This window comes from Saimiri boliviensis, chromosome 12 (genome assembly GCF_048565385.1).
Source record: "Saimiri boliviensis isolate mSaiBol1 chromosome 12, mSaiBol1.pri, whole genome shotgun sequence".
In the NCBI taxonomy this organism is placed as follows: domain Eukaryota; kingdom Metazoa; phylum Chordata; class Mammalia; order Primates; family Cebidae; genus Saimiri; species Saimiri boliviensis.
In genome coordinates, this window is record NC_133460.1 from 1209239 (window position 1) to 1236582 (window position 27344).

The following is a 27344-nucleotide window of genomic DNA, read 5'->3' on the forward strand; positions in this document are numbered from 1 at the left end:
CCCATTTTAGAATTCAATATTAGCATGAGCAACATAGCGAGACTCCGTCCCTACAGAAATTTTCTTTAGTTAGCCAGACATGCCTGTAGTCCCAGCTACGTAGGAGGCTGAGGCAGGAGGATCACTTGAGCCCAAGAGTTCAAGGCTGCAGTGAGCTATGATTGTGCCACTGTACTACAGCCTGGGTGTTAGAGTGACTCTGGCTCAAAAAAAAAGTATTCCCATTTTACAGGTGAGGAAACTGAGGCCCATGAAGGTAGCTGTAACCCATGTACAGGATGCTTTCCCTACGCCACATAGCTTTCTACACATAGCTTCACTGTGACCTGCTCCCAGGTGACACCCTCCACCCCACACCTCCCTTCTCCACTGAAGTTTCTCTGTACTAAGCCCCAGACCCTCACACCCCAGTCTGTGTTAAAGCTGACCTGAAAGAAAGGAGCTCTCCTCCTCTTCGTAGGTCGTGACCATTAAGATCAGCCTCTGATATCGGCAGGCTGCTATGGAGTCTGCAGAGCGCTTCCACAAGGTCACTCGGTTCCATGAGCCCCAAGTCTGTGAGAATTCCACTCTAAAATGTGGACCCCTAAGGCCCCATCCTGAGTTCTTGAGTCAGAATCTACCACGTTGGAACCTGGGATTCATACTTTAAAAGAATCCCCTGGTCAGACATGATGGCTCACGCCTGTAATCCCAGCACTTTGGGAGGCCGAGGCGGGTGGATCACGAGGTCAGGAGATTGGGACCATCCTGGCCAACATGGTGAAACCCCGTCTCTACTAAAAATACAAAAATTAGCTGGGCGTGGTGACGCGTGCCTGTAATCCCAGCTACTTGGGAGGCTGAGGCAGAAGAATAGCTTGAACCAGGGAGTTGGAGGTTGTAGTGAGCCAAGATTGTGCCACTGCACTCCTGCCTGGCAACAGAGTGAGACTCCATCTCTTAAAAAAAAAAAGAGTCCCCTGTCCACAACTCAAGCGTTTGAAGGCTGTGTGACCAGACCAGGAAGAACGCAGAACAGGTGGTCTTCTCGCTCTGTCTTCCAGATAAGGGTGTCGAGGATTGTCCTGTCAGACAGACCCTGGAGGTGAGGGGCGGGGGGTCTGGAAGACTCCTTTCCTAGCACAGACCATGTAGATGACAGCGTGCACCCCGCAGTGCCGGCTGGCCACGGTCCTCAGTCCTGCGCCCCTGCCCTTTTCCCGCAGAGTACTCCACGATGCAGGCGGTGCAGGCCACCATGATCCTCTCCACCATTCTCTGCTGCGTCGCCTTCTTCATCTTCTTGCTGCAGCTCTTCCGCCTGAAGCAGGGAGAGAGGTTTGTGCTCACCTCCATCATCCAGCTAATGTCATGTAAGTAAGTCGACTGGCTTCCCTAACGAGGGCTTTCTGGAGTAAGCACTCCTTCCCAGCCGCCAGAAGGAGGGAGGATTGGCAAGGAGAAATTGGCAGTCAGGTAGTGCTGTGTGCTTGTGTATGTATGTGTGCACACGCAGGCTGTACTGCAGTGGGACGTTTTATATGTGGGGGTTTGGATTTAGTTGGGAGTCCTGAAGACATGAAGCCAGAGGATCTGCAGGGTGAGTATGAGTTGCTGTCCACAGTGTTCTGTCTTAGTACAGAGAGGAGGGAACAGCATCCTGGGTGGAGGGAACAGCGTGACAGAAGCCCTGTGATGCGAGGGGTGGAGAGCTGCCCAGTGGGGCTGCGGCGCAGTGGGAAGTGGGAAATAAGCCAGAAGGGCAGGCAAGGCCACACCCCATGGAGTCTTGCAGGTCTTAGAAAGTATTTGGAGTCTTTGTCCTAAGCTGATGGGAAGCCATCAACAGGTTTCAGGCCTGTGCTGGCTGCAGGGGCTAAAGAGTTGAACAAGGCACCGCCTCTGTCCAGAGGAACTCAGAGGAAGCAGGGGTCTCGGAGCCTTTTTTTTGCTGCTTCGGAATTTTAGCAAGGCTGAAGTCAGATCAGAAGGAAGAAGCCAAGCAGGATCATTTGTTGTTTCTCAGTGATGATTTAAAGCGTTCTGATCACAAAAGGCAGAAGTCCCTTGTAGGGTGCTGTTCAGTCAGGAGTTAACAGGTGGCTTCATGAAGGCGCGTAATCTGAGTGTCGGAGCCAACTTAGGCTGCTTGGCTGTAACCACCATGACCGCCACCTCCGTCCAGCCCGCCACGTCACGGGTGAGGGTCAAGTCCAAACCTGCCATGCCCTCGGGATGACCCTGAGATGTGTCATCAGCGCAGTGCAGTGACGACTTGTTCTAGTTTGCCTGGGAACGTCTGTTTTAAAACAAAAGTCCCGGCCAGGCGCAGGAGCACTCTGGGAGGCCGATGCAGGAGGATCGCTTGAGCCCAGGAGTTCAAGACCAGCCTGGGCAACATCGTGAGAAAAAAAAAAAAAAAATTAGCCATGCATGGAGGAGTACAACTGTAGCCCCAGCTACTCAGGAGGCTGGAGTGGGAGGTCATCTGAGCCTGAGACGTGGAGGCTGTAGTGAGCTGTGGGGTGCTGTACCATTTGTATAAGTCCATTCCCACACTGCTGATAAAGACGTATCTGAGACTGGGTAATTTGCAAAGGAAAGGGGCTTAATGGACTCACACTTCCACGTGGCTGGGGGGGCCTCTCAGTCATGGTAGAAGACAAAGGAAGAACATAGGGACTTCTTCCATGGTGGCAGAGAGAGTGTGTGCAGGGGAAATGCCCTTTATAAAACCCTCCGATCTCGTGAGACTTACTCACTACCACGAGAACAGTCTAGGGGAACCACCACCCTTGTGATTCAGTTATCTCCCCTGGCCCTGCCCTTGACATGTGGGGATTAAGGTGAGATTCGGGTGGGGACACAGCCAAACCATATCACCACTGCACCCCAGCCTGGGGGATATGATGAGACTCTGTCTCAAAAAATAAAGTAAAGTAAACGGCAAGTCTCACATCCTAGGAAACTCCAGTCCAGGGCAAAGTGGGGTGGCTGGTCATACTCAGCGTTCTCTCCCCTTGGGACATCTTAACTGGACATCCAGATACCACCCCTTCTAGGTACAGGCAGAGAATGAAAGTGTTTTCAAGTGCAAAAGACTCCAGAGGGTCACTTATCTTGAGACCCCCCACCCCGCCGCCCCTGGCAGATTCCACCACAGCCCTTCTGGGGACTTTTCTAAAGTGCAGACTCCCAAGGCCCCAGCCTGCCCTCTTGAATCAGAGTCTGCAGGGTTAGAGCCTGGGGATTTGTTCCCTTGTCCCTGAGCCAAGCGTTGGAGAACGAAAACCCAGACCAAATGAGGCCTAAGGGGGAATGTGACCGTCCCGAGGACCCCAGGTGAGGTAGCGAGGTGTCTGATCCCCTCCTTTACTGCGTCTGTATCGCACGAACCCTTCACCCTCACCGATCCCATTAAAGGCAGTTGAATACTGTCATCTAAGTCGTGGGGGGCAAGGGGGCTTAGGAAGTCACTACCTGAAGGCTTTTCTTTTTTCTCTTTCTTTTTTTTTCTTCCTCTCCTTTTCTCTTTCTCTTTCTTTCTTTTCTTTTCTTTTTTCTTTTTCTTCCTCTCTTTTTCTTTTTCTCTTTTTCTCTCTTTCTTTCCTGTCTTTTTTTTTTTTTTTTTTCCCTGAAACCTCCGCCTCCTGGGTTCAGGCAATTCTCCTGCCTCAGCCTCCTGAGTAGCTGGGATTACAGGCACGCGCCACCACGCCCAGCTAATATTTTGTATTTTTAGTAGAGACGGGGTTTCACCATGTTGACCAGGATGGTCTCGATCTCTTGACCTCGTGATCCACCTGCCTCGGCCTCCCAAAGTGCTGGGATGACAGGCTTGAGCCACCGCGCCCGGCCCCCTTTCCTGTCTTTCTCTCTTTCTTCTGGATCTCTCTGTTGCCCAGGCTGAAGGACAGTGGTGAGATCACAGCTCACTGCAGCCTCAGCCTCCAGGGCTCAAGCAGTGCTCCCACCTCAGCCTCCTGAGTAGCTGGTGCTACAAACATGTGCCACCATGCTTGGCTAATTCCTCTATTTTTTGTAGAGATGGGGTTTCACTATGTTGCCTAGGCTGCTCTCGCAATCCACCAAGGTCAGCCTCCCAAAGTGTTGGGATTCCAGGCATGAGCCACTGCGCCCAGCTTCTGAAGTTTATTTTCTGTTATTGTCTGTGTTTGTCTGTTTATCTGTAAGGCCACTTGGCTAAAATTGATTACCCTAATATATATATATATATTTAGGAAGAAAATTCCCCCCACATTTTAGCATGAAAGTCACATCCCCTCATTTTCCTTCCATCCCCTTCTCCCCAGCTCCTTTGCTCATTTTCTGGTCCAAAGACCTGGCCTTCCCAGTTCTGCTTCAAACTGCAGAGTGTTTAGATGCCGTATCAGGAAGGGAGTTTTAGACACAAGCAGCAGATACTCGAACGCATGTGAGAGATGGAATTCCGGGGGTAGCTTGCAGTAGTCAAAGGAAAAGGTGAATAACTAGGTCTTGGAAAGAAGACTCGGGCACCAGCAACTGACAGGCAGCGGCTTCAGGGAGATTCAGAATCAAGGAACCCTGACAGGCTGTTTATATTCAAGTTTCCAGGAGTGAGAGCCTGATTGGCGGAGACTGTCTGCTCACTCGGTCCCTGGCCAGAGAATGTCTGGGCATCTTGAAGGACACTCCCACAAGGAGAACCACAGCACTTAACCTCATCTTAGCACTCATGTCTCTAAATATTGGGACTGCAAATATTTATTTTTTTAATTTTTTTTGAGACAGGGTCTTGCTCTGTTGCCCAAGCTGGAGTGCAATGGTGTGACCTTGGCTCACTGCAACCTCCGCCCTCAAGGTTCAAATGATTCTCATGCCTCAGCCTCCCAAGTAGCTGGGACTACAGGTGTGCAACATCACACCCAGCTAATTTTGGTATTTTTAGTAGAGACGCGGTTTTGCTATATTGGCCAGGCTGGTCTTGAACTCCTGGCATCAAGTGATCTGCCCACCTCAACCTCCCAAAATGATGGGATTATAGGCATGAGCCACTGCATCTGACCAAGAACCTCGAGTGTTAGAATTAGGATGCTTTTGGCTGCATCCAAGAGAAAATCCAATTAACTGTGACTTCAGCTGCAAAGATAGTTACTATTTTCACATGACAAATACTCTGGAGGTGGAAGGTTCTGGAGCTGATTTAGCAGCATGAACATCAAGCACTTCCACTCATTCCATCCTTCTGTTCTGTCATCTTTAGTGTTGGTGTTGACCTCTTCATGGCTCCAAAAAAGCTGCTGCAACTCCAGACATTTCATCCTAATCTGACAATATCTAAAGCAGTCAGCAAGAGAAAATAAAGCAACTTAAAACAGCTTTCTCTTCCCTCATCTCTCTCTTTTCAGGCAGTCTTTTTTTTTTTTTTTTTTTTTTTTGAGACAAAATGTTTGCTCTTGTTGCCCAGGCTGGAGTGCGATGGCACGATCTCGGCTCACTGCAACCTCTGCCTCCTGGGTTCAAACGATTCTCCTGCTTCCTCCTGAGTAGCTGGAATTACAGGCACTCACCACCATGCCCGGCTAATTTTTTATATCTTTAGTAGAGACAGGATTTCACCGTGTTGGCCAGGCTGGTCTCAAACTCCTGACCTCAGGTGATCCACTGGCCTTGGCCTTGCAAAGTGCTGAATTACAGGCGTGAGTCACCATGCTCCGCCCAGGAAGTTATATTTTTCACTCAAGATTTTCTGTGCTCAGAATTGGGACACATAGTGACCCATCTGTAACAAGTAAACAGGAACCAGGTTGCCAAGAAGAAAGTTGGCAAACTATGGCTTATAGGACAAAACTGGCCTCCCACGTGTTTTTGTAAATAAAGTTTTATTGAAACACCGCCATGACCACTCATTTTTGTATTGTCTATGGCTGTTGTCACCCTTCTGCGGCAGACGTGAGTAGTTTGAATGTGGCCCGCAGAAAACCTAAACTGCTTACCGTCTGGCCCTTTGTGGGTCACTTCTGTAGACCTCTGCTTAGACCAGTTGTGTTCACCCACTGGGTTGGTGACGTGGCTACCCAAACAAAACTGGGTTGAGTTAGCAAGAATGGGAAGCACTATAGCTACGGGGTAGGTGGCAATATCCTGCCACAAAATATAAGTTGCAATTTTTCCAAGACACTAAAATAAATACCTATTAATAATAAGAGCTTAAGGCTGCATGCAGTGGCTCACGTCTGTAATCCCAGAACTTTGGGAGGCCAAGGAAGGAGGATTGCTTGAGCTCAGGAGTTCAAGACCAGCCTGGGTAATATGGCAAAATCCTGTCTCTACAAAAAAATAATAAAGAATAAGCCGGGCGTGGTGTCTCACACCTGTAATCCCAGTACTTAGAAAGGCGGAGGCAGGCAAATCATGAGGTTAGGAGTTTGAGACCAGCCTGGGCAACATGGTGAAACCCCGTCTCTACTAAAAAAATACAAAAAAATTAGCAGGGCATAGTGGTGGGTGCCTGTAATCCCAGCTACTCGGGAAGCTGAGGCAGGAGAATCACTTGAACCCAGGAGGTAGAGGTTGCAGTGAGCCGAGATCATGCCATTGCACTCCAGTCCTGGCGACAGAGTGAGACTCTTGTCTCAAAAACAAACAAACAAACAACATAAAGAATAAAAGCTGAAGTTTGTCTTCAAGTCTGGCTGTACGTCCCTGGGTACCAGGGTGCACTTGGTCCATGACTTATTCAAAATGCACCTTTCTTCCTGACAGGTCTGTGTGTCATGATTGCGGCCTCCATTTATACAGACAGGCGTCAAGACATTCACGAGAAAAACAGAGAATTCTATAACCTGAAGGAAGGAGGTAGCTACGGCTACTCCTACATCCTGGCGTGGGTGGCCTTCGCCTGCACCTTCATCAGCGGCCTGATGTACCTGATATTGAGGAAGCGCAAATAGAGTTCCGGAGCTGGGTTGCTTTTGCTGCAGTACAGAATCCACATTCAGATAACCATTTTGTATATAATCATTATTTTTGTGTGAGGTTTTTCTAGCAAACGTAATGTTTCCTTTAAACACCCCCCCCCAAAAAAAAAAGAAAAGAAAAAAAAAATCCAAAAGAGAGAAGAGTTTTTGCATTCTTGAGATCAGAGAATAGACTGTGAAGGCTGGTATTCAGAACTGCTGCCCACTCAAAAGTCTCAACAAGACACAAGCAAAAATCCAGCAATGCTCAAATCCGAAAGTGCTGGGCAGGACATTTCTTAACCATGGGGCTGTGATGGGATGAGATGAGGGGCTGGGAAAGCTGTTCTCTGGGGATGTGATTCCTGTAGGTCTCAGCTGGCCCAAGCCCCTCTGGAGTCGCTCTGCTAGTGGTGGAGGAAGGGGTGAGGTGGGGTGCAGGACAGGAACCGCAGCCTCTGGAGAGGTGCAGCCCAAGCTCCACGTGAGAAGCAGGTGTAGCCGCCGGCCTTCCGTCTGTATTCAAATCAGAGCCCAGCCAAGCCTCCGGCGTAGGGGTGGGTCAGAAGGAGTCTCACCTAAATTTGCCGACAGTGTTACCTGCTTGCCTTAGGAATGGTGATCCTTTACCTGCGTGCCAGATTTAGACTCACCCTTAGGCAAAACCTACAGCGCAGCCTGCCTCCCGCCCCGACCCCAGACCCACAGAATCAGTCTTCAAGGGATGGGGCCTGGGGATCTGCATTTCTAACACACTCCCTGGGCAATACTTCAGATGCATTGAAGTTGGGGACCACAGTCCCTGGGCCAGGTGAGCAGAGGTGCCTCATAAATGCTAGGATGTCATCATGTGGAGATGGGGAGGTGGGTGTACCCCCTACAGCAAACCAAAACCTTGACCTCCATCACCACAGCTGTCTATTTCCAGGGCCCCCAAACTCCATTCCTGGGCCATGTGAACTCACAGACATCTTCAAGAAGCGGGGTGCCGTACCCTTCCTATCCTATCCCAGAAGGCCTGTCCCTTCTTGTGCATCACCTCATGCTATACCTGGCTGGCCTCTCACCTCTATTCCCAGAGCCTCAGTGAACCTGCCCACCATTCATTCATTAATCAACATAAAACATGACTCGTATGCATGTGCCAGGCAGAGGGGATACCCTCTCCAGACAGTCTCCTGCTAGGGCTCATGGCCTAGTAGAGGAGACAGATTAAAAATTAATTAGAAAAATTGGCTAGGCACAGTGGCTCACACTTGTAATCCCATCCTTTGGGAGGCCAACGTGGGTGGATCACCTGAGGTCAGGAGTTCGAGACCAACCTGGCCAAAATGGTGAAACCCCGTCTCTACTAAAAATACAAAAATGAGCTGGGCGTGGTGGCGCGTGCCTGTAATCCCAGCTACTCGGGAGGCTGAGGCAGGAGGAGAATTACTTGTACCCAGGAGGTGGAGGTTGCAGTGAGCCGAGATCATGCCACTGCACTCCAGCCTGGGTGACAGAACGAGACCCCATCTCAAAAGGAAAAACGAATTACACACCATGATGGAGGCTGCTGAGAACACCATAACGAATTCAAAGTCGAGGCCTGTGGGATGGGAGGGGCACTGCTTTATTCATGCCTATTTTTAAATGCTCCTGGAGGCATCTAGGCATTTAGATCAGTCTAAATATAGCTCCATTCAGTTTGTGCAAACGACATTTATTGGGCAGTACCCGTCTGTGTAACACCCAGAGAACACGTCCATGGAGGGGCCCATGGTCCCGACAGCAAATGTGGTAAGAAGGTCCATAGAGCCGGGGTTCTCAGGCTTTAGGGGCTCTTGCGTCACTTGGGACAGGCTGATTAGTGGGTCTGGGTGGGCGATTCCCAGGTGATTATAAGACTGTGCTGAAAAATAGAGCTCTCAGGGATTTGGCCTGCAGGGTCAAAGCATGATGTGCGTGTGGCAATCAACGCAGGCCTCCCAGAAACCATCCCAGGATAGAAACTCTTTGGACGTCACTGTCTTTTTCTTCTTAGTTGGAGCAGCATGCTGGAGGCTGTCCTGGGGTGGAGTGTGAGACTTCGTGCTATTTAAATCCTTTTGCACTTGACCTTTTTTTTTTTTTGAGACGGAGTTTCGCTCTTGTTACCCAGGCTGGAGTGCAATGACGTGATCTCGGCTCACCACAACCTCCGCCTCCTGGGTTCAGGCAATTCTCCTGCCTCAGCCTCCTGAGTAGCTGGGATTACAGGCACGCACCACCATGCCCAGCTAATTTTTTGTACTTTATTAGTAGAGACGGGGTTTCACCATGTTGACCAGGATGGTCTCCATCTCTTGACCTCGTGATCCACCTGCCTCAGCCTCCCAAAGTGCTGGGATTACAGGCGTGAGCCACCGTGCCCGGCTGCACTTGACCTTCTGCTTAGTGGAGTGATCATTTGCCATCGGCTCACTTTCAGTGGAGCTTCAGAGACATCTGGTTTGGGTAGTTTTATGGCCACCATGGATATCTTGTCAATGCAGGATTGGGTCTTTCCTTCCACCCTTTCATTCATTTGTTTTTGACAAATAGTGTTAAATGTTTATCATGTTCCAGGCACTGTGTGAAGCTCTGAAAATACAGGGGCGAGCAAATCCAGATATCCTCCCTGCCCTCATGAAGCTTGCAGTCTATGAGGTAGGACCCCTCCAACCCATGGAGAAGCCAGCAATCAGTACAGGGTAGCCTGGGGCCAGAGACAGGGCAAATGTCACCCCCTGCCTCCATGAGAAACCATCACTGGGCATGTTGTGTTCAAGAACATGGTTTACACCCCTGGGGCTAACAGGATGTTGCTACCCAAGCTCATAGAGGAAGTTGAATGTTAAGTTCCCTCGAAACTTTCTACCTTGGTGGCTTTTCTGTAATTTTCTGGTAGTCACGATGGAAACAAAGTACCTTAGAACCAGAGATCAACTTCCAAGCAATACAGGAATTCCCTTCACAAAAAATGTCAGGGCTGGCCAGGTGCGGTGGCTCACGCCTGTAATCCCAGCACTTTGGGAGGCTGAGGTGGGTAGATCACAACGTCAGGAGTTCAAGACCAGCCTGGCCAAAATGGTGAAACCCCGTCTCTACCAAAAAGACAAAAATTAGGTGGACTTGATGGCGGGCACCTGTAATCCCAGCTACTGGGGAGGCTGAGGCAGAGAATCACTTGAACCCTGGAGGCGGAGGTTGCAGTGAGCCAGGATCGTACCACTGCACTCCAGCCTGGGCCACAGAGTGAGACTGCTGTCTCAAAACAGACAAAAAACCAAAACGCCAGGGCTACGTGAGTATCTTGTTGCATGCAGTCTGAAATGATCCTGTGGATTTTCCCGGCTGGCTGCCACTACTGTACAACATTCAGTGCCCGCACCCACCTGTGCCATGAAGGTTTTCTGAGGCATGAGTGATGCTTCTACCCTGCTGTATGACATGCATTTGGGAAGTGGGAAGGAGACCACGACATCAGGGAGAAAACATCCAACCTTCTTCCCTGTAGGCATAATCAGCCCCCTCTTGGTGCTTACAACCAGCTGTTCAAGAGCAGTAACAACAAGATTAGTCAACATCCAGGAAGCAAATATTAGGACCAAAGAGAGCATCAACTGCATTTGAAGGAACTGTAGTTTGCGCATTTTATGACATTTTTATAAAGTACTGTAATTCTTTCATTGAGGGGTTATGTGATGGAGACAGACTAACTCATTTTGTTATTTGCATTAAAATTATTTTGAGTCTCTGTTCCAATGAGTTTGGAGAATGCTTGACTTGCTGGTCTGTGTGAACGTGTGTACATATACCTGAATACAGGGACGTCAGAGACCGCCTCACTCCCACACACTCTGCTCTAGTTTTCAGGCTTTTGTGCACATCCCTCATGAACAGGCTGAAGTTCTAGAACACTCTGTGTTCGCTGATGATGAGAAACCTAGAACTTCAGGCCTGTTTGTAAACACATGAGACACAGTGGCCTAGATAGAAGCTGTATCATAGTTTAAAATCTGCCTTGGGGGGTATTACTAAACTCACTAATAGTTTAAAGGTTACTGATGATAGAGCAAGTTGGACAATTTCATGGTGTTGGGGAAATGCTAGGGCAAGGCCTAGAGGTTGACTTTGAATTTTGGTTTGGGGAGAAATGTGATTTTAGGGCAGTTAGAAACCTTCTACTTAATGTACCTTTAAAATAGTCCATTTTCTATGTTTTGTATAATCTGAAACTGTACATGGAAAATAAAGTTTAAAACCAGATTACCTAGAGCAAGACTCAAATGTTGCCAACGGTGATGACATCTAGGGGAGAGAGCTGCCATTTTGGGTGGCAGGGGGTCAGTCGATTTCTCATCAAGATCACAATGGACGGTTTTTACAGCGAGCAATTGGTAAATGGACAATTTGTCACTGGACAATCTCTGCTGCTTTAATGGGGCTGGCTTTGCCGCCCTGCGGACTGTAGCCACGCGCAGTTCCATGCAAATAAGGGCCGCATGCTTGGGAGAATGATCTGCTAGTGTCACTTTAAATGACTTTATATCTGTATATTTCTTGTAGAGACACAGTCTTACTATGTTGCCAACGCTGGTCTAGAACTCCTGGCCTCGAGCAATCCTCCTGCCTCAGCCTCCCAAAGTGCTGGGACTGCAGGTGTGAGCCTCTCCCTGTGTCCGGCATAAAGTAGAACATTCTTACAAGAAATAAATGTTTCTTAGTCATGGTGGAGAATGCTCCTAAAATTTATGTATTTGTTCATCCATCCATTCATTCATTCGTTCTTTTATAGAAGGGGCTCTCTCACTATGTTGCCTATGCGGGTTTTTTTTTCTTTGAGACGGAGTTTCGCTCTTGTTACCCAGACTGGAGTGCAATGGCGCGATCTCGGCTCACCGCAACCTCCGCCTCCTGGGTTCAGGCAATTCTCCTGCCTCAGCCTCCTGAGTAGCTGGGATTACAGGCACGCGCCACCATGCCCAGCTAGTTTTTTGTATTTTTAGTAGAGACGGGGTTTCACCATGTTGACCAGGATGGTCTCGATCTCTCGACCTCGTGATCCACCCGCCTCGGCCTCCCAAAGTGCTGGGATTACAGGCTTGAGCCACCACGCCCGGCCCCATGCGGATTTTGAACTGGGCTGATGTGATCCTCCCACTTTGGCTCCCCAAAGCGTTGAAATTGCGGGTGGGAGCCATTGCACCTGGCTTTAAAGTTCTTCATATTTGAACAAGCAGCTCCATATTTTCACTTCTTAGGGATCCCCCCTAATGACTGATCCTGTTCTTTTTTTTTTAACCTTTTTGTTCCTTGTTAATAGATTTACGTTTTTTCATTCCGTTTGTGTTTAATAAAGACCTCTGCTTTACAGGATAAGGTCATGATGGAATCAGATGATTTTATACCACATACTCTGCTGAAAACTGGAAAATTCAGCCAGAGAGAGAGAGAGGGAGAAAGGGAGAAAGAAAAAGAGAGAGAGTGAGAGAGAACCCATTAGTTTTTATCTAAGGAATGCCAAAGGTAGTAAAAGCTATCTTTGTATTTTGAGAATACTCATTTCCTTACTGCCACACAGGGTTTTCAAACTAAAATTTCCAGAGGCTACTGTCTGCATTCTTTGTGTTTCTAGTTTGAATTTATTTTTATTTATTTATTTTTTTTTTGGTCCACATGGCTGGTGGATGGTGATCATCCCAGACCACTCAATTTCATATTTCTTCCATTCAGAAAGTCAGCCTTTCATTCATTCATTCATTCATGCACTAAATATTTGCATAGCTGTAATGGTGTAAGCATTGTGCTAGGTGTTATGTATAATGTGATGAACTCAGTACCTGCCTTGATCTGGATGATATCAGTCTCTGTTTCAAGTTTCCAGGACTAGATTCTGATGGGTCTGTCTTGGGTAACACACTCACTCATCCTTGCCCCAACACTCGGCAGGAGTCAGGAGTGAGACCAAATTATATAAACATGAAGGGCAGGGTGTGGTGGCTCATGCCTATAATCCCAGCACTTTGGGAAGTGAAGGCAGGAGGACCACTTGAGGCCAGGAGTTTGAGATTAGCCTGGGCAGCATAGTGAGACCCCATCTCTATAAACACTAAAAAAATCAGCTAGGTATGGGGGTGTGCTCCTGTAAGTCCCAGTGACACAGGAGGCTGAGGTCGAGAATTGCTTGAACCTGGGAGGTTGAGGCTACAGTGTGCTGTGATCGCACCACTGCACTCTAGCCTGGGCAACAGAAACTCTGTTTCGAAAAATGAAAATTCTTACACATTCATGAAATGAATTAACCCCTTCCCAAGAGGAATATCACCTGAAGTCTCAACCAGTTTCCACTTCTAACTCCCACTCCAGGGCCGTAGGTGATGTGCTGTGATCTCAGTCGGGTCCAGTTGGGGCTCCTTATGGCCTGGCAGTGGGTGGCTAAAGGTTCAATCATGTCCTCCCAAAAGCCCCTCATAGGTAATGGAGACAAAGGCGCAGGACGTTACCATAATTGTCTCCTTAGAAAAGGGACAGGCAGAGCATCAATGTCCAGTGGCCACAGGTTCATTATTGGTCACAAATACCAGGAAGCCCTTTCCCTGGCGAGAGGGAGACTTGTGGCTGCTCCATCCATTGCTCTTGGTTCTGCTCAGTGAAACCATGTCCTTCGTCCGCTGTCCCCTGTGGGCAGATTTAAGCTGGGCAGCGTGGAGGAGGCCCTTTCTTTCTTGCTCTGGGCATGAAGCCTAGTGTCTCAGAGTTAATTCAGGACTGGATTCAAGCTCTTCTCAGTCACAGACGGGGTTCCTTTGACCATGGAAGGTCTTGTCTGGACCTAATTTCTTCAAGTTTTTTTTCAGAGCAGAAAACATGTATTATCGTAGCGGTTTTGACAGTCAGGAATCCAGTAGTGGCTTATCTGTGTAGTTCTGCCTATGGCTTTTATGTGATGGGTCTGATAATTTGAGCCTAAGAATTCCTGGCCCCATGCCTCTGAGCTTTGAGGCAATAACTGCAAAGCCTTTCTAATCTAAGCTGTCTCTCGAGGCTTGTCCCTCTTTCTGATGAAAAATACTAAAGGATCTAGCATGTCTCTTGCTGGAATCCCATACATCTTATCTTCTGCTTAGCTTTTTGCCTTCACACTATTGGTCGTTAGTTCATAGCAGGGCTTAGCAGATTACTTGCTTTTACATGGCTTACAAGCTGAGAATTTATCTTGCATTCTTAAAAAGTTGTGTAAATGGTTAGGCACAGTGACTCATACCCGTAATCCCAGCACTTTGAAAGGGTGAGACAGGAAGATCGCTTGAGCCCAGGAGTTTGAGACCAGCCTGGGCAACATAGCAAGATTCTGTTTCTACAAAAAAAAAAAAAAAAAAAAAAAGCTGTGAATGGTGGCACAGGCTATGGTGGCACAGGCTATGGTCCCAGCTACTGGAGAGGCTGAGGCAGGAGGAGTGATTGAACTTGGGAGGTGAAGGCTGCAGTGAGCCGTGGTTTTGCCACTGTAGTCTGGCCTGGGCAACAGAGTGAGACTGTTTCATCAAAAAGAAAAAAAAAAAAAAAAGTTGTAGGCCGGGCCCAGTGGCCCACTCCTGTAATCCCAACACTTTGGGAGGTCGAGGTGGGCAGATCACCTGAGGTCAGGAGTTTGAAACCAGCCTGGCCAACATGATGAAACCCCATTTTTACTAAAAATACAAAAATTAGCTGGGTGTGGTGAGCACCTGCAATCCCAGCTATTTGGGAAGCTGAGGCACGAGAATCGCTTGAACTAGGGAGGCGGAGGTTGCAGTGAGCTGAGATCATGCCACTGTACTCCAACCTGGGCAACAGAGCAAGACTCTGTCTTTAAAAAAGAAAAAAACGGCCAGGTGCGGTGGCTCAAGCCTGTAATCCCAGCACTTTGGGAGGCCAAGGCGGGTGGATCACGAGGTCAAGATATCGAGACCATCCTGGTCAACATGGTGAAACCCCGTCTCTACTAAAAATACAAAAAATTAGCTAGGCATGGTGGCGCGTGCCTGTAGTCCCAGCTACTCAGGAGGCTGAGGCAGGAGAATTGCCTGAACTCAGGAGGCGGAGGTTGCGGTGAGCCGAGATCGCGCCATTGCACTCCAGCCTGGGTAACAAGAGCGAAACTCCGTCTCAAAAAAAAAAAAAAAAGAAAAAAAAAAACCGAAAAATAATGCAAAGAAGAAGATACAACGAAGACCTCATGTGGGCCAGGCACAGTGGCTGACGCCTGTAATTCCTACACTTTGGGAGGCCGAGGCAGTTGAATCATCTGAGGTCGGGCATTTGAGACCAGCCTGACCAACATGATGAAATCCCGTCTCTACTAAAAATACGAAAAATTAGCCAGGCATTGTGGTGGGCACCTGTAATCCCAGCTACTCGGTAGGCTGAGGTAGGAGAATAGCTTGAACCCAGGAGCCGGAGGTTACAGTGAGCCAAGATGGTGCTGCTGCTGCACTTCAGCCTGGGTGACAAGAGTATAACTCAGTCTCAAAAAAAAAAAAAAAAAAAAAAAAAAAAAAAAAAAAAAAGACCTTATGTGGTCTGCAACGCCTGAAATATGTACTCTTTGGCACTTCATAGGGAAAGTTTGTCAACTCCTGGTCTAGCAATTGAACGGTCCATTTCTGTAACTCTCTAAATCGTTGGCTTCTCCATCAATGTCAATTGCAGGCTTCAGGCAGAAAGAATCTTAGCAAAGCTGCATTTTCTTCCATTTTGCCATTGGACCATGTTTGGCCCAAGATTTATTTTTTTTGTTTATTTACTGAAGGCTGTAATAAATTGAACTTAACCAAAATCCTGATATGTTTCTACAGTTTCTCCTGATACTACAACATCCACAGGGTCATGGTTGGTGTAAAATAGGTGACAGTTTGAACCAGGCTTCAACTATGGCCCATGGGCCATGTTCAGCTCACCGCCTGATTTTGTAAATTAAGTTTTATTGGAACACAGCCACACCCACTCATTTACATAGTGTTCATGGATGCTTTCCAAAGCAGAACTGGGTAGCTGCAATAGAGACCATATAGTCCAGAGTCTGAAATATTTACTATCAGGCCCTTTCCAGGAAAAGTTTCTCAAACCAAATATTTTGCAATGGCATGACAAGGGCATGTAATGACATCTCCACTGCCATCTGACCTGCTACTGCCATTCAGCCAGTTCCACTGTTGCTTGCAGCAGTAACATATGCTACCAAACTTAGTATTAGTCAAGGTTCTTAGTTGCAAGCATTAGTGACTCTGGCTGATTTAAACAGAAAAGAAATTTATAAAAGGGAAAGGGAGTAGTGCCCAGGCTTGAAAGTATGAAGCCAAGTACCCCCCAGTTGCCTCAGATTGTTCCACAGAACAATTTGGTAAGAAAACCACTGTCATCACTACAAGACGGTACAGCTTGCAGCCACTATCTGCACCCGTGTTACCCCTACTTCTGTGGATTGGAAGCCTGGCACGGCGCCTCTGACTGGGGAAACCTGGATCACATGACCATGTCCTGGCTGCAAGGAAGGCTGGGAAATGATGGGAAGCCATTTTCAGTTTACAACGTGGGAGGTGAGTTCTGCAACCCACCAAGACTCAGAAGGAAGGGAATTCTCCAACATAAGAAGAAAGCTCAGATATTGGGCAAACAAAATATCAAATGTCTGCTAAATCTCATCAGAAGTCCAGTTCCTTGTCTTCCCACAGCTAAGCTAGCACGTCCCAAACTATATTCATCCCTATCACACCCATATGCTCTTTGCTATATTATGTATAGTCTGCACTGTTGTTATATACTGAGCCTTTTTTTTTTTTTCCTTTTTGAGATAGGATCTCCCTCTGTCACCTAGGCTGGAGTGCAGTGATACAGTCATAGCTCACTGCAGCCTCAACTTCCTGGGCTCAAGCACTCTTCCCATCTAAGCCTCCCAAGTAGCAAGGACCAGGGGTGTGCACCACCACACCGGCTAATGTTTTTATTTTTGTAGAGATAGGGTCTTGCTGTATTGCCAAGGCAATCTGGAATTCCTGGGCTCAAGTCATCTACCTTGGCTACCCAAAGTGTTTTTTTTTTTTTTTTCAGGTGGAGTCTTGCTCTTCAACCAGCCTGCACTGCAGTGGTACGATCTCGGCTCATTGCAACCTTCACCTCGCAAGTTCAAGCGATTCTCCTTCCTCAGCACTCTGAGCAGCTGGGATTACAGGTGCACAGTACCAAACCTGGTTAATTTTTGTATTTTTAGTAGAGACAGGATTTCTCAGTGTTGGTCAGTCAGGTCTCAAACTCCTGACCTTTTAATCTGGCCACCTCAGGCTTTCAAAGCGCTGGGATAACAGGCATGAGCCACTGCGCCCGGCCCACCCCCAGCTAATTTTTGTATTTTTAGTAGAGATGGGGTGTCACCCCCCATGGTTCACCAGGGTAGTCTCAAACTCCTGACCTCAAGTAATCTGCCTGCCTCAGCCTCCCAAAGTGTTGGGATTACAGTCATGAGCCACCACGCCTGACCCCAAAGTGTTTTACATGTCAACATGTAGTATAAATCTGTACTCCGCCCTCCAAATAATGTTTCTCAAAATTTCCCTGCTTTCAATGCATTTGCTTTATGGCCTGGAGAAGCCCAGCGTCCAGAAAGTGAACTAGCGGGTACGACTGCCGCCCCCTAGTGGTGATGTGTGACAGCATGGTCTAGGAGCAAAGCATTGAAGCAAAGATCCCATTGCAACTGAGCCCAAACCCAGTGCAGCTGATAAAAGCTAATGTGCACACATCCTGATTAATTTAGAGTTAAATCTGCTACTGCCAGAACACGGCTACGCACCTATCTTCATTTATCTCAATTTATTAATGTGTAGCCATATCATTAACCATGTGATTTTGGTACTTTGTTAATAGAATATTACTCCATTGAGACAGATTTACAGTTTGCAACTGAATGTCGGCGTAGAATTGACTCTACTTGCATGATAAAAAGATTATGTTTTCAGTACAAACCCATTATGAACTATTTATTCATGTATTTATTTTTGAGACAGAGTCTTGCTCTGTTGCCCAAGCTGGAGTGCAATAGTGATAGCTCCGCTCACTCTATCTAGCCTCTGCCTCCTCGGCTCAAGTGATCCTCCCACCTCAGCTCCCGAGTAGGTGGAAGGATCACAGGAACATGCCACCATGCCCGGCTAATTTTTGCATTTTTTGTAGAGATGATATTTTGCCATGTTGCCCAGGCTGGTCTTGAATTCCTGGGTTCAAGTGATCCTCCTGTCTTAGCCTCCCAAAGTGCTGGGATTACAGGAGTCACCTACTGCACTCAGCCTTTAACTAATTTTATTTTATTTTTTAAATTTATTTTATTATTATTATTATTATTATTATTATTAGAGATGGGGTTTCACCATGTTGGTCAGAATAGTCTTGAACTCCTGACCTCAGGTGATGTGCCCACCTTGGCCTCCCAAAGTGCTTGCATTACAGGCATGAGCCACTGTGCCAGGCCCGGTTCTGGCAGGTCTTTTGAGAGACAGAGTTTTTTTATTTTGAGTCAGAGTCTCGCTCTGTCACCCAGGCTGGAGTGCAGTGGTGTGATGGGTCAAGCGATTCTCCTGCCTGTCTCCTGAGTAGCTGGGATTACAGGTGCCTGCCACCACACCCAGCTAAGCTTTGTATTTTTTAGTAGAGATGGGGTTTTGCCATTTTGGCCAGGCTGGTCTTGAACTCCTGACCTCAGGTGATCCACCTGCCTGGGCCTCCCAAAGTGTAGGGATTACAGGCGTGAGCCACTGTGCCCGGCCTGAATTAATTTTAAACAGGGGTATTATGAAAAGTCTTTGTGAGTGTTTTCTTTCAAAAGTTTTTCTTGTAAGAGCTGCGTATTGTATACCTGTAGGGCAGGATTTCACAGCATCAGCACAATTGACATCTGGGCTGCGAAATTCTTGGTGGGGACAGTCCTGTACACTATAGGATGTATAGCAGCATCTCTGGCCTCTATCCACTAGATGTCAACAGTGCACCCCGCCCCCCCCACCACTGTGGTGACAACCAAAAATATCTCTAGACATTGACAAATTCCCCCTACAAGGGGTCGGGACCAAATTGCCTCCAAGGGAGGCTACTGCTGTAGGGTTTTGTATATACCAGGAAATACGGTGATTGGCAACAATGATGGTGGGGCTGTTGGAAATTGCCAGTGAAAGTGAAGGGCCTAGAGCGGCTCACACCCATCTGGAAGGAAAGCCAATGGCAGTCTCCCCACTATGGCCTTTGGCATCTCTCTGAACATACGGGACAACAGCACAGGATGTTCCCTGACCCAAAGCTGAAAAGGCACATTTGCTCAATATTTGTCATCGCTAGAACAAACAGACCGGAGGAACCAGGAAGAAATGGCTTCTCCGTGTTGGTAGAAGGACAATAGTGTAATTTCACCAGGGTCTTGAACACATGTGAGGGAAGACAGGTGTCACTTCACCTTGGCGCAGGGTTAAAGCACTGATTTTTTTTTTTTGGCTATGAAGGGAAGTTTAATTGCTGTGGTCTGCCATCGCCTCATCCAGAAATAAATGATGGCAGGCCAGATGTGGTGGCTCATGCCTGTAATCCTGGCATTTTCAGGGGCTGAGGCAGGAGGATTGCTTGAGCTCAGGACTTCAAGACCAGCTTGGGCAATGTAGTGCAACCCTGTCTCTACGAAAAATTTTAAAAATCAGTGGGGTGGGGTGGCGCATACCTGTGGCCCCAACTACTCAGGAGGCTGAAGTGGGAGGATCGCTTGAGCCCAGAAGTTTGAGGCTGAAGTGAGCTTTGACTGTGCCACTGCACTCCAGCCTAAGCAACAGAGCTTCCCTTAGTCTCCTCCGGATTAAGTTCCGGTGCTCTCAGCAACTCTGAGTTTTCTGAAAGATTTCTCTCTCTCTCTCTCTCTCTCTCTCTCTCTTTTTTTTGAGGCCGAGTCTCGCTCTGTCACCCAGGCTGGAGTGCAGTGGTACAGTCTTGGCTCACTGCAACCTCTGCCTCCGGGGTTCAAGCAATTCTTGTGCCTTAGCCTCCCAAGTAGCTGGGATTACAGGTGCACACCACCACACTCAGCTAATTTATTTATTTTTATTTTTAGTAGAGACAGGGTTTCATTATGTTGGCCAGGCTGGTTTCAAACTCCTGACCTCAAGTGATTCTCCCATCTTAGCCTCCCAAAGTGCTAAGATTACAGGTGTGAGCCGCTACACCCAGCTGAAGGTTTTCTCTCTTAATCAATGTCTGCACCCTGCTGCAAAGTTCTGGAAACCTTCGTCCTGTTTTATATTTTCACAGGGAGCAGGAAAGAGCTGAGGTTTCCTTTGTGATTTATTTGGTCACATTCAACTCAGCTTATTAGATAAGCTTTGTCATAGTGCGTTACATAGACTAAATGGCTTCTATGGTTTCCTTAAGATTTGGATACTTTTCCACTCGTGTTGGATTTGCAGCTTAAACTAATTTAGTTTAATTGACATCATTCAATTCCCATTTTATAAAATGATGAACTCTTGACGGAAAAGAGTAGGGAGCTTTCTGCCTGATGAGAAAGTTCACCCACAGGAACGTCAGTTTCGAAGCGGGATTGAAGCTCTAGATTTCAGAACACAGCCAAGGAGAAGCTTTGGACTCTGAGTTTAGAGAAACTGACTAAAATGTAAGACAATTCCAGTTAAGATTTGGTAAGAATCAAAAGCAACTGCGATCAACGCAGAGGCCTGGAAGGTAAGGGCTGTATTTTACCTCTTTTGGCTTAGAGACTTGCAACATTGGTTCTACATTTTAAATATGTTATTTAGTAGTGTTGTGAACTCAGCTGGTTTCGACATTGAAAAGGATAAAAATAGCTTATAAAAACAGAACTTTTTTTTTTTTTAAAGAATAAAATGCATGTTTCATTTCGATTGCAGAAATGAAGGGAAGAGGCACCCCTGCCACCTAGTGGGCATCTCCCCAGATTGTTGGTTCAGGTCTTTTGAGGGGTGAAATTCGAGTGGTTGAATCTAGGTTGAACACAGAAACACTCCAGCCTCAGCAGCACTTGGGTTTTATTAACTTCCCCTCGGCCTCGGATTTATATTTTCTGTTTTGAGTTAAGATCTTTATAAACGAAAGCAACCCGGTTTGGCCAGATACAAGTTCGCGTCTCCTTGCCCGTGCCGTCGTGAGCTGTATCGCACTGCTCTCTGGAAGTCTCTCGTGTGTATTTTAACTTGTTCACCTCTTGTGTCCCCCACTAGCAGGTCAGCTGCAAGAGGGGGGATTCTGTCTAGTCTTGCTGTTCGCGACAGTGCCCGCTCCACTGCCTGGTATATATAGGCGGTTGGTAGTTCCCTGATGAATGAAAATATAACAAATAGGTGAAAATAGAGTTTTGCGTTGCCTGAGTGGTATGTTCCAAGCCTTTACCATGTCATAAACCTCTTAGTTCAACTGCTAATAATTTTTTCTGGGTCTTGGGTTAAAATCAACCTACCCAAGTTTGGCCTCTATTTTGCTCCAAGAAGTAACCCCTGCCCATAGATGCACCAGATGAGAGTTATACAAAGCCTATTGGCCTGAAAGAGGCCTCCAATCCTGCTACTGAACTATCCCAAATCTCTGTCTCTTGCTACTTGTGGGTCCTAACTTGCAGCCAAGAGGTAGGTGAGTGTCTCTGGCTCATGGGACTTTTTTTTGTTTTTTTTTTTTCATAAGGAGGTAAGTGGTAGTTAAGTAAAATTAGCCCAGTGGAAACTGATTTCAAGGTGAGGAGTGGTGATTAGGTTTGTAGGTAGTCCAGAGAATGCCCATCATCCTAGTTAATCACCATCATGTGTTGTTTCGATAGTGGTCAGACGGGTTTGAATGGATCGTTGGCTATGATTAAGGAGCCACCTGTGCTGGCCCGGGTCCTCCGTTCACAGGCATTCGGATCCTCAATCCCATAGATTATTCATATTATTAGGAATTCCCCGTGGAAGCTCAATACTTTCCTGAGTCTGAATAGATAAACCTCTGTGTTGCAAAAATCAAATGCCATCTGGCTTTTGTGTTACTTGGCTAAATCCAGTCAATCCCAACTTGTTCAATGGCATTTATAATACTCCACTGCCCCATATCCAGAGAATCATAACTGGGTTAGAAATAGTTTTATTTAATCTTGAGTGTAGAAAGATTGTTTTCATAGACCAGACAGCATTTACCTCCAGCAAAGTAAGAAAAAGGAATGTCCAGGTGTGTCCTTGATCCAGTGATCATAACATCTGTTGATGTAGTCCTTGATATCAGCCTTATAGATCAAATGTACTGTCATCTTTAAAGAACTTTACTTCATCCAAGCACGGTGGCTCACATCTGTAAAACCAACACTTTGGGAGGCTGAGGTGGAGGGATTGCTTGAGGTCAGGAGTTCCAGACCAGCCTGGGCAACATGGTGAAACCCTGTCTCTACTGAAAAAAGTACAAAAATTAGCCAGGCATGGTGGCATGTACCTGTAGTCTCAGCTACTTGGGAGCCTGAGGCATGAGAATCGCTTGAACCTGGGAGGCAGAGGTTGCAGTGAGCTGAGATCGTGCCATTGCATTCCAGCCTGGTGACAAAGTGAGACTTGATCTCAAGAAAATAAAATAAAGGCCGGGTGCGGTGACTCATGCTTGTAATCCTAGCACCTTGGGAGGTCAAGGCAGGCAGATCACAGGGTCAGGGGTTCTAGACTAACCTGGCCAACACAGTGAAACCGTGTCTCTACTAAAAACACAAAAACTAGCCCAGTTTGGTGGTATGCGCCGGTAATCTCATCTCCTCGGAAGGCTGAGGCACAAGAATTGCTTGAACCTCAGAGGCAGAGTTTCCAGTGAGCTAAGATCACGCCACTGCACTCCAGCCTGGATGACAGAGTGAGACTCCATTTCAAAAATAAAATGAAATAAAATAAAAAACTTAAATGGCCTTGACAAATGGTTGTCCACCCCACAAACCAACCAGCAGCCCTAGTGTCAGCATTATGGGAAATTGTTCCTTTGAAAGAGACTTGAGGAAAAGGCTGTGTCCTGGTGTAGAATGTATTGATATTTCATTGTCTTTATGAAAGGGCCTTGCTTGTTGACCAGTAATGCTTTGCATTTTAATTAATTTTTGTCCTTTCCCACCATCTGAATAGCTAATCGGTTGTAGCTCCTGTGGTTACTGTCTTTTTAGACTTTGCCTGTGTGTTTTGATGTCTGAATTCCAGTGGAGAGTGTTCTTCGCCCTGACATGGTCCCACCACCCATAGTTCAGTTGTGGGAGAGGAAAAACTTTTCCTTTATCCTTTTAGATTCTGTGACTGGAGCTTGTAAATTAAACTGACAACGGGTAGATGAACAGGAGGAAAGACATACAAATTTTAATGTTTTTACAAGTGTTGGGGCTTCACACAAATGGAGTGAAAATACAAAGCAGTGGTTAGACTTCGGGGCTTATATATCATTTTCCTATTTTTCTTTTTTTTTGAGGTGGAGTCTTGCCTTGTCACCCAGGCCGGAGTGCAGTGGCTCAATCTCGACTCACTGCAATCTCTGCCTTTGAGATTGAAGCAATTCTCCTGCCTCAGCTTCCCAAGTAGCTGGGACTGCAGCCATCAGCTACCACGCCTGGCTAACTTTTTGTATTTTTAGTAGAGATGGGGTTTCACCATGTTGGCCAGGCTGGTCTCGAATTCCTGACCTCAGGCGATCCTCCTGCCTCAGCCTCCCAAAGTGCCGTGATTAAAGGTGTAAGCCACTGTGCCAGCCTTATATGCCATTTTCACAAAAGGTGATAAATTGTGCAGCAGTGACTAGACAAAAGAAGGAGTTTGGGGGCCAGGCGTGGTGGCTCATGCCCATAAAAATCTCAGTGCTTCGGGAGACCAAGGCAGGAGGATCACTTGAGGTCAGGAGTTCAAAAGCAGGTTGGGCAAGGTAGCAAGACTCTGCCTCTACAAAAAAAATGTTGTTTATTTTTTTTTTGAGACAGAGTTCTGCTCTTGTTGCCCAGGCTGGAGTGCAATGCACAATCTCAGCTCACTGCAACCTCCACCTCCCGGTTCAAGCATTTCTGCCTCAGCCTCCCTAGTAGCTGGGATTACAGGAATGCACCACCGCACCCAGCTACTTCTGTATTTTTAGTAGAGACAGGGTTTGGCCATGTTAGTCAGTTTGGTCCTGAACTCCTGACCTCAGTTAATCTGCCTGCCTTTGCCTCCCAAAGTGCTGGGATTACAGGCATCAGTCATCATGCCTGGCCAAAAAAAAAAAATTTTTTTTTGAGATGGAGTTTTGCTCTTCTTACGCAGGCTGGAGTACAGTGGCACGATGTCAGCTCACCACAACCTCCACCTCCTGGGTTCAAGCAATTCTCCTGCCTCAGCCTCCTGAGTAGCTGGGACTACAGGCATGCGCCACCATGCCCAGCTAATTTTTGTATTTTTAGTAGAGATGGGATTTCTTTCTTTCTTTTTTTTTTTTTTTTTTTTTTTTTTTTTTGAGACGGAGTTTCGCTCTTGTTACCCAGGCTGGAGTGCAATGGCGCGATCTCGGCTCACCGCAATCTCCGCCTCCCGGGTTCAGGCAATTCTCCTGCCTCAGCCTCCTGAGTAGCTGGGATTACAGGCACGCGCCACCATGCCCAGCTAATTTTTGTATTTTTAGTAGAGACGGGGTTTCACCATGTTGACCATGATGGTCTCGATCTCTCGACCTCGTGATCCACCCGCCTCGGCCTCCCAAAGTGCTGGGATTACAGGCTTGAGCCACCGCGCCCAGCCTAGAGATGGGATTTCAATATGTTGACCGGGATAGTCTCGATCTCTTGACCTTGTGATCCACCCACCTCGGCCTCCCAAAGTGCTGGGATTACAGGCGTGAACCACCGTGCCCGGACCCCCCAATTTTTTTTTAATTAGCCAGGAGTGGTGGTGTTAATCCCAGATACTCAGGAGGCTGAAGTGGGAGGATCTCTTGAGCCCAAGAGTTGGAGGCTGCAGCGAGCCATGATTGTGTCACTGCACTCCAGCCTGGGTGGCAGAGAATGTCTAAGGTGGGGGGAGGGAGAGAGACAGAGGGAGAGAGAGAGACAGAGGGAGAGAGAGAGGGAGAGAGAGAGAAGGAGAGGAAGGGAGGGAGGGGAGGTAGAGAGAGGGAGTGTGAGCATGGACACGGGCGGGCATGGGCTCCTGGGGTGAGAAATTGTGGAAAGGTGATGAGGAAGTGGTGGGTAAGGGTTGTTTAGTAATGTTTGTCATGCCAACTCGTCTCTGGGCCAGTCATCCTGCTATGGAATAGAGAACCGTCTTTACATGGGGAATTTCCTTGCTTCTAGGCAGAAGGGGAAAGGGCAGAGAGCTCTTTTTGTCTACAGTTTGTCCACCGCCTTCAGCTCAAAATAAGCCTTATGCCAACCAAAGTGGCCTGTTTGGGTGTAATGTGTTCTGATTCCCTTCAACACAGACAGAAAATCAAGGTAGATGCACACCCCTTACCCCAAAGTCTTATGAAGGTAAAAGATGGGAGCTGATTGGATTGTATTTGTTTGCCTTAAAGGGCTCTCTCTCCCTCTCTCTCTCTCTCTCTCTTTTTTTCTGAGATGGAGTCTTGCTCTATTGCCCAGGCTGGAGTGCAGTAATGTGATCTTGGCTCACTGCAGCCTCTGCCTCCTGGGTCAAGTGATTCTCTTGGTCCTGCCTCAGCCTCCTAAGTAGCTGGGATTACAGGTGCCAGCCATCACATTCAGCTAATTTTTGTGTTTTTAGTAGAGATGGGGTTTCACCATGTTGGCCAGGCTGGTCTTGAACTCCTGACCTCAAATGATCCACCCACTTCCACCTCCCAAAGTTCTGGGATTACAGGTGTGAGCCACTGCGCCCGGCGCCCACCTCCGCCCCTGCTGCCCTTCTAAGTTCAATTCTTTTAGTCTATCATCCTGGATTTGTGGTAATGGGTAATATGTAAGGTTGTTAGTTTGTCTCTGCACTTTAGGAACCTTGACTGCCATGTGACAATTCAGGAGAAGGTCTCTGTGCTTTCATGATGCTGGACACATCGGACTGAAGTAAGAGCCCTTGAGGAAATTGATGGACGGCTTTGCAGCTTCCTTATTGGGGGGTAAAGTGTCTCCCAGCAAATGTGGTTGTCTGGGAGTATCCAGGGGAGCCCACCTCCGTGGCATATGGGGCAAGGGCCTGGTGTCACTTCTTTTAACAAGTCACGGCTCCCAGTGGAGACTGAATGTATTAAGCTGGGACTGCTGTAACAAATTACCATAAACAGCCAAGCGCAGTGGCTCATGCCTGTAATCCCAGCACTTTGGGAGGCTGAGGCAGGCGGATCACTTGAGGTCAGGAGTTGGAGACCAGCCTGGTCAACATGGTGAAACCCTGTCTCTACTAAAAATACAAAAATTAGCCTGGCGTGGTGGCGCGTGCTTGTAATCCCAGCTACTTGGGAGGCTAAGGCAGGAGAATTGTTTGAACCTGGGAGGCAGAGGTTTTAGTGAGCCGAGATTGCACCACTGCACTCTAGCCTGGGCAACAGAGTGAGACTCTATCTTTAAAAAAAAAAAAAAAAAAAAAAAAAAATTACTATAAACTTGGTGACTTAACACAACAGAAATCGGTTTTCTTGCCATTCTGGAGGCTGAGGTGTCCCAGGACTACACCTGGTCTGGAGGCCCTCACAGAGACTCCTTCCTTCTTCCAGCTCCGGGCGGCTCCAGGCGTTCCCTGGCTTTTGGCTGCATCGCTCCAGGCTCCACCTCTGTCCTCACATTGCATCTCTTCTCTCTCTTGTCTCTGTGTGTCTCTTATCAGGACACTGCGCCCAGCATTATTTTATTTTTTTTGAGATGGAGTCTCAACCTGTTGCCCAAACTAAAGTGCCGTGGTGCAGTCTGGGCTCACCGGATCGCACCAGTGCACTCCTGCAAGCTTCGCCTCCCACGTTCAGGGAATTCTCCACCTCAGCCTCCCAAGTAACTGGGACTAGAGGTGCATGCTACCATGCCCAATTAATTTTTTATTTTTTAGTAGAGACAGGGTTTCACCAGTTAGCCAGGATGGTCTCGATCTCATGACCTCATTGATCTGCCTGCCTTGGTCTCCCAAAGTGCTGGGATTACAGGCATGAGCCAATGCGCCTGGCCGATCCTTTTTCCAGGTAAGGTCATATTCACAGATTCTAGGATGCACATGGGATGCAGATAAATGCTGGAAGGGCTCAGAGGAAGCTGCTTCTTGATGATGGAGTAGAGTGTCTCTGCATTGGCAAGAGAAGCACACACATTTGTAGAGCAGTCCCCCTTTGCAATCTTGAGTGGAGTCCCTTCCATCCACTTGGTTGATGGGAGCTCTGTTTCTTCATCATTACCGCAACCAAGAACTTAGAGTCAGGCAGGATCAT

The 27344-nt window shown here is 47.5% G+C and overlaps 1 protein-coding gene across 2 annotated transcripts in view; it reads left to right on the top strand.

The window, feature by feature from the left end:
* The window catches only part of EMP2 (epithelial membrane protein 2), a 56144-nt gene extending 48280 nt beyond the window's left edge, over positions 1-7864 (top strand). For both annotated transcript variants that reach the window (XM_003938738.4, XM_003938740.4), the window contains exons 4-5: positions 1209-1355; positions 6730-7864. In XM_003938738.4, coding sequence (XP_003938787.1) covers positions 1209-1355; positions 6730-6917 — 335 coding nt within the window. In that variant the 3' untranslated portion in view covers positions 6918-7864. The remainder of the gene's footprint in view (positions 1-1208; positions 1356-6729) is intronic.
* The last annotated feature ends 19480 nt before the right edge of the window (positions 7865-27344 follow it).